Source organism: Sminthopsis crassicaudata, chromosome 2, assembly GCF_048593235.1.
Source record: "Sminthopsis crassicaudata isolate SCR6 chromosome 2, ASM4859323v1, whole genome shotgun sequence".
NCBI lineage: Eukaryota > Metazoa > Chordata > Mammalia > Dasyuromorphia > Dasyuridae > Sminthopsis > Sminthopsis crassicaudata.
The window spans coordinates 259,807,718-259,818,791 of NC_133618.1; the positions used below are offsets into that span (position 1 = coordinate 259,807,718).

The 11,074-nt window shown below is 41.2% G+C and overlaps 1 protein-coding gene across 6 annotated transcripts in view; it reads right to left on the reverse strand.

Annotated features, from left to right (window-relative positions):
- The window catches only part of TEP1 (telomerase associated protein 1), a 56,485-nt gene extending 47,232 nt beyond the window's left edge, over window positions 1–9,253 (reverse strand). Inside the window, exons 1-3 of one of the 6 annotated variants that reach the window (XM_074289132.1) lie at window positions 9,122–9,253; window positions 6,492–6,767; window positions 347–643 (exon numbers count right to left, since the gene is read on the reverse strand). In XM_074289132.1, the coding sequence (XP_074145233.1) occupies window positions 347–643; window positions 6,492–6,743 (549 nt within the window). In that variant the 5' untranslated portion in view covers window positions 6,744–6,767; window positions 9,122–9,253. The other 5 variants (XM_074289131.1, XM_074289133.1, XM_074289136.1 and 2 more) reach the window with 5 other exon arrangements.
- Window positions 9,254–11,074: the final 1,821 nt, after the last annotated feature.

An 11,074-nucleotide genomic window follows, 5' to 3' on the forward strand; every position in this document is an offset into this window, starting at 1 on the left:
GGTTTTCCTAACTCCAAGTCCAATGCTCTTTCCATTATTCTACATTCTCTCTGCCACTTTTAGGAGTCAGACCAAATTGGGTATAGACTTTCAGTTCAAAGCATACTTCCATTCTTAAATCTTTGCTATTGGCAGCCATCTCTTCTTGTTCTGTGGAGTATCAGGAATGTTTCAGGACTCTAGAGCCCTGAATACCATTATTGTAAAATCTCTGCTTTTTGTCAACAGACAAGTATACACACATGTACACAAAGCCTCAGTCATGGCATAATGAGGCCCAGAAATATGGGGGCAAAGAATGACTAATAAGAACTCTTGGGGTGAAGATTAATGGCTGGGGTGTTACCAGAGACTTAGTTGCTTCCAGAGTCCCCTTGGAGTGTGGAACAGAGTAATACAGCGTCCCTCCAGGGCAGGGTGCCAAAGGGAAGTGTTGGTTCCTATAAGCTGCAGATTCTGAGAGGAGGTGATTAGTGGTACCCATGCACTTTAGGGAAGGCTTAGTCAGGTGGGATGGTTGGAAGCACTGAAGTAGATGACTGGGTGGCTGGGCCAGGATGTGGTTCTCCAGAGAGAGAACAGTCGGCCTTCCAAACAGTTCTAAATCTTGCTTCTTCACAGTTTGTGACCGACATGTAGATTCCTGAAAGAAGAGAAAGATTCAATATATAGATTCTTCTGAATGATATGGGTAGGAGAAAATCATTCAGTTTTTCATACCAGCTGTCCTGTCAATTCAGGAGACAAGCAGGCAGAACTAGTTCAGAAAAGTTTTCTGGACTGGGGTCAACCTTCCAGAGGTACTACTAATTGGGAAGGACAGCAAACAAGAATGAAAGATGTCTGGAGAGAGAGAAGCTGGGGGCATTAAGGAGAAAAAAAGATGGAGCTGGAGGAGAAGGCGATGTGCACCAAAAGGCAGTTGTCATGGTAACTTTGTAGTTTAAGTTAAGAAAACATGAAATATATCAACAAAACCAGCAGGAAGAGATAGAAAGAAAAATTCTCTTTGAAATAGGTGCAGAGAATATGAAATACTTGGGAATCTACCTGCCAAAACATGTAAGAACTATGTGAATATATATTACAAAATACTTTTCATATAAATACAGACCAAAATAAGTAGATAAATATGGGTAATCTGTAGATAAGCTGAGCCAATATAATAAAAATTACAATATGACCTAAATTAATTTACTTATCCAGGGCCATATGAGTCGAACTACAAAAGAATTATTTCATAGAGATAGAAAAATAATAACAAATTTCATCTGGAGAAACAAAAGGTCAAGAATATCAAGGGAATCTATGGAAAAAAGCAAAGGAAGGCAGTTTAGTATACTAGGCTAAAGTATACTATACTGTACTATATACTACTAAATGGTAAGTATCAAAATAATTAACTACTAGATAAGAAAAATAGCTATTGATGGAATCAATTAGATAAACATTAATGCAGAAGGAAATGACCACACTAATCTATTGTATGATAAATCCAAAGATCTAAGTTAGTGGAGCAAGAATTCATCATTTGATAAAAAGTGCTAGGAAAATTGGAAAGCAATCTCTCAGAAATTAAGCATAAATCAATATCTTATACTATATACCAAAATAAGCTCACAATTGGGTTTGTAATTTAGACAAAAAGAATGATATCCTAAGCAAAGTAGGGAAACATGGGGAAAATTATCTTTTAGATCTATGGATGATAGAAGAGTTTATGACCAAAGAGTTAAAGAAGATCACAGAAATAAAAGACAAATCTTGATTACATTAAATCAAAGGATTTGCACACACATACACAAACACATCAAAGCAGTCAAAATTAGAAGGAAAGCAGGAAATGGGGGAAAAACCTATAGTAAGTTTCTCTAATAAAGATCTCATTTCTCAAATATATCTGGAACCAAGTTAAAAATAACAGCCATTCTCCAATTGCTAAATGGTAAAAAATATAAAAAAGTAATTTTCAAAAGAAGAAATCAAAACTATTAATAATCATATGGAAAAATGCTCAAATCACTAATAATTGGAGAAATAAAAATTAAAACAACTTTGAGGTACCATATCACACCCATCAGAGTAGTTAATATGACAGAAAAAGAAAATAACAAATGCTGGAGGGGAGTGGAAACATAAGGATACTAATGCACTCTTGGTGGCATTGTAAACTGATCCAAACACTTTGAAGAATAATTTGGAACTATGTCCAAAAGGTCAAAAAACTGAGCAAATCCTTTGACCTAGAAATACCACTATCAAGTCTGTTCTCCAAAGAAAGAAAGGAAAAGTTCCCATAGGTGCAAATATATTTATAGCAGCTCTTTTTGTGGTAGCAAAGAATTGGAAACAGGGGATGTCCATCAATTGAGGAATGTCTGAACAGGCTGTGTATATGATTGCGATGAAATGCTATTCTACTATAAGAAATGATAAGCAAGATGCTTTCAGAAAAACTTGGGAAGACCTATATGAGCAATTTCAAAGTGAATAAGTAGAACTAGAAGAATATCGTACACAGTAATGGTAATATAATAATAATTAACTGTGAAAGACTTGATCAAAACAATGATCCATAACAATCCCAAAGAAAACATTAAATCCATATTATGTACAAGGTATGATGATAACTGAGAATATGAAAAATAAATGGTTCCTTTCATAAGGAGTTAACAATTTTACAGAGGGTATGGGATATGAACATTAACCTGGATCCCTTTTTCCTTTCATTTCTACGTTAAAAATGTTATCACATTGGGTTAAATGAAAGGTACTAAGGCATAGAAAATGGCATTCTGGATCTAAAGTCAGAAAGATCTGAATTTTGATCTCGCCTCAAATAGTTATAGTATTATGGGAAAATAAAATATTAATTTTATATTTCATTACATTCTGTAATTTGTCTAAACCATGTTTCTTTTGTCTCTAAGTTCAGTTCAGACATTCATGAGTTCAGATGTTCTGTTTTCCTCTCCAAGTTAAGTTTAAAAGTTAAGTTTCCTTATAAATCACTTTAATTGAAAGAAAACTATACCAATAATACACTATATTGCTCTCTGTACCACTAGTTGCCCTTGTACAACTAGAAGAAATTTGTTATCCTTGAAGGATGCAGGTGGATGCCTGGGAGTCCAGTCTGTTATCTCTGTAATACTGACTGTCCTTCACAAAAATCTAGCCTGTTATTGCTGTGACACTAATTAGACCTACAAGTGGATATCACCAATGAGCTTTCTATAGCAACAAAATGGAAGGTAGAGAGGGTATAGTTGTTGCTAATCCTGCATTCCAAACTTTCTGACAATTATATTGTTTTCTATCATCTAAAGACACTTCAGATTTTGCAAACTTTGCAACCAATCTTTCTTTCTTTTTTTTTTTTTTGGGGGGGGGGAATACATACTTTTTCCTTTTTGTATATGTGTGTGTATGTGTGTGAGGCAATTGAGATTAAATGCGTTACCCAGGGTCACACCGCCAGGAAGTCTTAAGTGTCTGAGTTCACATCTGAACTCAGTTCTTCCTGACTTCAGGGTCAGTGCTCTCTATCTATTGAGTCGCCTAGCTGCCCCAATTAGGTTGTTATCCATCTGTGATACATCCTTGTCTTTGCACTTATATCCTTTCCAAAACTATAAAAAGGCTGTTTGCCTCATCTTTTGATCTACTAAACAGCTAAAAAAAACCTTTTATTAGCAATATTAGATTCAACAATAAATTGAACATTCTTATAACTTTATAATTGTGCTAGTGACCAAAGACAAATTGTGTCTTAATTTAATGCTTCAGAAATTTCATGAGGAAGTCTCTTTTAAATAGGAAGGAGAAAGTAGTACCTTAGCTAATATATCAATTCTTATAGGAAACCCATATGGACGTTACAATCTTGTTAGCTTGGATCAAGCTTACTGGCCTATGACTTCCCAGCTCCATTCTATGTAGTTAAGGAAAGTCGTAAGGTGAAGATTGAGATGTTAAGTTCAAATTTAAGCTGTAGCATGTCCAATGAGACACATATTTGTACATCCCTGTATGTCTACTACATGTATATATGTATACACACATGTACTCACAGGAACATGTGTGTGTAATAGGGCATGTAGGTGGTATACTGGCTAGAATCCTGGATCTGCAGTTATGGGGGCCCAAATTCTAATCTAACCTCAGAAATTTTCTAGCTGTGTGACCCTGGGCAAGATATTTAACCTCTGTTTGTCTCGGTTTCCTCATCCGTAAAATGGAAATAATAACAGCACCTACCTCCCAGGGTTGTCACAAGGATAAAATGAGAGAATTGTAAAACACTTAGCACAATGCCTGGCACACAGCTAACATTAAATAAATATTAGTTATTGTTATTATTATTATTAATTATATCTGAAGGAAGGATTATATTTACCATTAACCTCTGGGTCTCAAGGGCAGGCAGAATTTCCATTCACGTGAGTGCCCATAGCACAGGATTATTGCCTCAGGAGAGCAATAGAGAAAAGAGCGAAGAGTTGTGGAGGGATCAAATAGCAGTCCTGTTGTACAGTTATTTGTAATACTTGATAGAGGAATCCATGGACTCCATGGATAAGATCAAAATTATATTAGTTTCTACTGTATTGGTTCTACAATTTAATTGATTGCACACTGTAATGATTTTTATAACTAAATCTGCATCTGTCTAAAGTCACCTTTCTATGTCCTTGAGTTGAGCTCTGGAATTGAGCTTTCCCTCTGAATTAATTTAAAGTTATAATTAAAAGAAAAAGTTATTTTTTCTCATACTGGTAGTCTCTGGGATACTTCTAGGACATCTGTTTGTTGTCTGTAAGCCCCTTGGTACCATCTCCCAAAAAATACTCTGTCCGTTGCTCAGCCTTGAACAATTAGGGGAGTTTTTATCTTTTCCAAGAAGACAGCAAGCCTGGTAGTTTTGATATCCTAATAAAGATTACAAGATACAGATAGGTCCTATAAACAACTAAAATTCTTTGTCAGAGAGAAGCATGATTGACCTCACCACCTGAATGCCAGCCATAGTATGGTTGTAATGTTCTAACTCTAAGATCCCTTCTTTTCTGTGTAACAATGAAGAGGTTCCGTCCTTCTCAATCAGAGTCCTTGGCCTGCCTGAGGTTGCCAATCTGACCTGCTTTCTTAAAAGCTGTGTGTGTCACTAATTTTGCTTAGAGTGTATCTCAGTCTACCTTTATTAAGTTTTTTTTAAGACATGGGGCAAAGAGCGATGTCCACAGAGAGCTGAGTCAAAACAGCCTGATGCCCGTAATCTTTATAAAAAAAAAAAAAAAAAAAAAAAAAAAAAGGTTGTTTCTTCCATTGAAAACAACATCCATCTCATTCTGGTTTCTTACAAAAAAAGCGCTGTATGAAGCCTATTTGGAGAATATGAATCTTAAACCATTTTGTTTCCCACAATATTGCTTAGAAAGAAGATCCTAATTTGTCCTGGTGAGTGCTCCGTCAAAGTGATTTCCTTATTTTGATTCTCCTAACTAGCTCTGCCAACAGAACAGTATCAGGCTATTCAGCCTCAGCTCTGCTCTAGGAGGACATCTCTCCCAGTTCTTCAGGGATTTAGGAATAAACCTGGTCTGAGGGGCTCCTGGACACTTCCACACAAGTTGCTTATCCAGCTGAGGCCTTAAGCCACAGGCACAGAAGTTGGTCAGAGAACTGAGTAAAGGACTATTCTCGGAACCAAGAGTTTCATGGAAAATATATTCCCACCACCAGGCATGTCCCTATTAAACTTACACGTGGAAGATTTCTAACATGATATATAGCTCTATCTCCTTTTGATAATAAGCTCTTAAGACAGGGTTTGGCCTACTCAATAACAGCAGAGGTCTAATCAGAATATGGATAAGGGAGATTTTTTTATAATAAAAGCTTTTTATTTTTTTTTTTTTTTTGCTGAGGCAACTTCGGTTAAGTGACTTGCCCAAGGTTATACACCTAGGAAGTGTCTCGGGCCAGATTTGAACTCAGGTCCTCCTGGTGCTCTATCCACTAGCCAGCTAGCTGCCCCAGCTTTTTATTTTTTTACAATTCAAAGATAGTTTTCAATATTCACCCTTGCAAAACCTTATGATCCAAGTTTTTCTCCCTCCCTTCTCACCTCCTCCCTTCCCTGGACAGCAAATAATCCAGTAATAAGGGAGGTTTTACAAAGAACTAAAAGTATTCTGAAATGGGAGCAGTGCTGAGGCTCCGAGTTAAGATGAGGACAGAAGACCCTTTTCCCCCCTTTTGCCCCCCACAAAAACCACAGCCTCCACTATCAACATAGCACACAGAGGGGACACTGAGGCATAGACTATGGAAGTAAGGAGTATCTAATAGGATCAAGAATTGTGCCTCTGTGGATATGTTTTGAAAATAAACAACTTTAATTAAAAAAAAAATGTGAAGACCACTGGTACAAAGAACCTTAAAAAATCAATGAATAAAAAGCATAGCTCCTAGGGCTGTTACCGTACTAGAGACTTAGCTGCTTCCAGAATCTTCTTGGGCCACTGGGTGAAGTGGCTCAGGGCTGCAGGTTCTGGGAGGAGTCGGTTTCTGGTGTCCGTGCCCTTTGAGGAAGGCCCTGCCAGGTGAGATGGCTGCAGGGACTGAAGCAAGTGGCGAGGAGAAGCAGTGCTTTGCAGGCTAGATGGCTGGTTCAGGATCCGATTCTCCACAGAGAGAACAGCCGGCCGTCCAGAGGGTTCCAGGCCTTTACTATTCATGGTTTTGGTCTGCTAGGTAGGCCCCTGAGCAGAGAGAAAGGCTCGGTGTATAGATCTCTCGCATGGACGGGTCTGGGAGAACTTTCATTCTAGCTATTGTCTTCTCAGGACACAAAAAAAGTGGAACTCAAGGATAATCTAGAATGATCCAAGGTACTGGGGAGGGGAGAGGAGAAAGGAAAAGAGTAGAGGGAAAAGATGTAAAGGGCAAGCTAGGGATCAGGATGGAGAGCCCAGAGGTACTCAGAGAAAAAATACATAAAATAAGAGGTATAAGGAAAAGGGCCTCTACTAAAGATCTGTTTTTGTGTTACTGTTCTAATTAGAATTCAGAAAACTTGTACTAAATCCCTACAATATGATCCCAAAGGGTTCATTCTGGTGAATGAGATGAGGTGAGATCTTTCAAGACAGTTGTGAAAATCGAGTAAGGCTTCATCTACTCCAGAGTTTGAGTAGGCCTGAAGGACTTTGAGCATTGAGTCAAGGGCATACTTGAGTCCCTTTCCGGCTATTCTCCCATGACACCATTTCCTCCCTATTTCAGTCAAATATGGGCAACTGTGTACTTATTGGTCACTTCAATTTCATGGGTAGATCTCCCGTTTAGAATGTAAGACTCTCAGCCAATGAGGATGAGGGTCAATGGTGGGAGGGGGTGTTTTGCATTAGGGATTAAAGGTGCTATCCTGCCCTCAGGAGACCCTTCCTCTCTTCGGTTGTCTGCTCGAGGGGTGGGACTCCCTTCCCGGGAGAAGGTACCATAAACTTTGCTTTTCTCTAGAGCTCTCTCCAGCTTTTTTATTAAATGGTGACCCCCTCACCATTTCTGTACCACACTGAGGATATGAAAACAAATAAACAACCCAGAAGGATTTTGTCATCTAACAAAGAACATAAGAAATAGAATTCTTTTAATAACAGGTTTAAAAAGAGAGCTGCTGGGCCCGGCCACGCGGTACACGGGACTTGGGTTCAGATTCTAGCGCAGCCACTAGCTGTATGACTGTGGACAAGCCATTTAATAAGTGCTCTAAACTTTTTTTTTGAGGAAATTAATAATTTTTATTCAGGGAGGCTCTAAGGAGGAGAAGGCGCCTCAACCCATTATTTGGAATAGGAAAGCCACACACACCGTACAATCCTGTAGGCCAGCTGCCAGGTTTTTCCCTCCAGGCCCCAGGGCCTCCAGGGACTAGCTCCCGGCATATTTCCTTTTACCTCCCGGTGGGGGAAGGGGGAGAGAGCGTCTCCCTGTAGGCCCCGCCCTGTCGTTCAGGGCACGGAGAAGGGATGTTAAGTCCTTCAGTCCATGCAAAGGTGTGTCTCATTAAAGGCCTGGGTAACTGGCACGACGGATAAAGCTCTGGGTGGGGAGTCAGCAGGACCTATTCAGATCCTGCTCCAGGTTACCAGCTGAATAACCTCGGGCCGCCCTGCCCCCGGTTACTCAGCTGTGAAATGGAAATATCGCCCCCTCCGCGCCGCCGTGCTGAAGCTCGGAAGATGTGCTTGTGAAAGTGCTTGGCACACAGTGGGTGCTCAGACGCTTTCTGCCCGGAACTCCTCCGTTAGATCCGTTTCCTTAGAAAGTATCCCTCCTTGAAACACGGATCCCCAAACACATCAAACTACTTGCCCCTATTACATCACTCTAATACACTTTCGGGATGGCTACTGGACGTTCCCCACAAAGTTCTGGAGGCTAACAGAGCGCATCGAGTTACAGACTGCCAAGGGCCGGAGGAAGGACTTCCCGGCGGCCCCTGTGCCCCGGCTCAGGAGGCACCCTCTCTCGAGGGTGTAAGGAGATTAAGCTCCTGGCTGCCGCGAAGTCCGGCCCACCCCGGCTCCCGGGTCCAGCGCCCCGCTTCCGTCGGTGGGGGCCGGCTGGCTCCCGCCCGCAGCGGCCCGCAGCAGGGGAGGGCGGGGGCCCCAGAAAGGGGAGGGGGATATTCGTGCTCTACGGGCTGCTGCAGAAACAGCCCCGAGGAAAGGCTCCGGCCAGGGGGAGGGGCGGGCGTCGGCAGGAGCGCTGGCCCGAGTGGGAGCGAGAGCCTGGCTGCTAGGCAGGGAGGTTAGATGGCTGTGGGCAGGGAGGGCGACGGAGACTGCCGAAAAAGAGAGGAGAGCGGGATGGTGGTAACCCCTCCCCCCCGCCAGCCTGGGAGGCAGAGCCTGAGGCAGCCCGGGTGCCAGAGATAAGGACTTACTGAGACCCCGGACTCGGGAGGGAGGGGCTGGGACCTGCAGGCGGCTGTCCCGTGTCTTTCCTCCCCAGCAAAGACAAGTATGACTCAAAACTGCGAGCTTTTATGACTCTCGGGGAACCAAGCCCGACTCCAAAGTGTGCGAACCAGCGTTAAAGGGCCAGCTACCTCGCGCGGCGGCCCGGAGGGCTTGACTTCCTCTCCCTCCTTTTATCCTCTCCTACTCATTCTGAATGCAGCTGGCTCGGTGTACGCTGGTTTTCTCTCCCTTTAGATCTTAAGCTCCTCGAGGGCCGGGACTGGCTTTTGCATACCTAGTCATTAATTGGCCCGGTCTCTGGCCGAGGCGATTGCAGTCTTCAGCCCTGTCTCTTTAACTCTTTCGGGCCCCATTTGGACTTTTCTTGAGGAAAAAAAACCTCAGTAATTTGCCATTTCCTTCTTCAGCTCATTTTGCAGATGGGGAAACTGAGGCAAATAGGGTTAAGTGACTTGCCCAGGGTCACACGGCTAGTAAGTGTCTGGAGCCAGATTCAATTATTTAATAAAGTGGTTATTAAGGAGTGCTAGCCCTGCAGTCAGAAGAACCTGAGTTCAGTTCCGGTAAGCCACTTAACACTTCCTGGCTGTGTGACCCTGGGCAAGTCACTTAACCCCAGCCTCAGGGAAAAAAAATTTTCTGTTCAGTCCTATCTAACCCTATGCTATGCATCACAGTGTACCAGAATTGTCCAGGGGGCTTTCTTGACAAAGATACTGCTTTGCCATTTCCTTCTCCAGTGGATCAATACAAAGAGATTAAGCCCTACAATCCCAATAAATTTTAGATGGAAAATTCCATCTGCATCCAGAGAGAGAACCATGGAGACAATATAAATCAAAATCTTTCTTTTTTTTTCCGTTATGGATTTTCCCTTTTGTTCTGATTTTTCTCTCCCAACATGATTTATATGGATGTAAAAAAATGATTGTAACATATAACAACAAGAACAAAAATGTTGTTTTACATGTAACTGGGGGGGAAAAAAAGAAATTACTTGTCTAGGATCACACGGTGCCTGAAGCCAAATTTAAACTTCGGTCCTCCTGATTCTGGGTCCATCATTAAACACAAATACATCTGTCTCAAATTATAAATTATAAAGTAGCTTTCCCTAGAGCAGTAGAGATGAGGTTAGTGGTGGTCAGAGAGTTGTTGAAATCCCCATATGGTCAGCGCACAGGTTCTCCATGAAAGAATTCATGAAACCCCAAATTATTAATTGGCAAAAATGAAAGTTTATTGTTGGATAGAAATCAGTGCTAAGAAACTGACTTCTATAGTGGCAAAGTCCTATTAAGGAAATGGAGGCTGGCACTGAGAAGAGAATGTCTTCTGAGCTGGGAGGGTCCTAGCAAACTGCTTGGGGCTCTGCAACCTGTTTTAGAGGTTTCTTGGTAGAGGGCTAGCACAGCCTGAGCTGATCACACCAGGATTTCTCAATTGAATGAGAATTTCAAAAAGATCAATGGGGGCTGCTTTGCCCTTGAATAGTGTTGCTTCTCTCATCCTGGGAGGATGGGCCTTCTCTCTAGACTCCTTGGAGCCCTGGAGATCTATAATCTCTCAGATCAAAAAGGGGACACAATTTAATTTTAAAGGGAACAGTTTCCCTCCCCCTTGAGTAGTTCTTAATGTGGAGTCTGTGAACTTATTTTTAAAATATTTTGATTATTGTATTTTAAAATTAATTTTGTTTACACATTTTAACAACTTCCATATGAGTCATATTGGGGAAGAAAAATAAGAACAAAAGGGAAAAACCACAAGAAAGAAAAAAGATGAAAATAGTATGCTTCATTCTGCATTCAGTCTTCACAATTTACTCTCTGTTTATGCATTTTCCATCCCTAGTTTATTGGAACTGCTTTGGATCACTGAGCTGCTGAGAAGAGCTAAGTCTATCATAGTTAATCATCATACAGTCTTGCTGTTGTGTGCAATGTTTGCCTGGTTCTGCTGACTTCATTCAGCATTGCTTCATATAAGTCTTACAAGGCTGTTCTGAAATCAGCCTGTTCATCATTTCTTATAGAATGATAGTATTCCATTATATTTATATACCATACCTTATTCAGCCA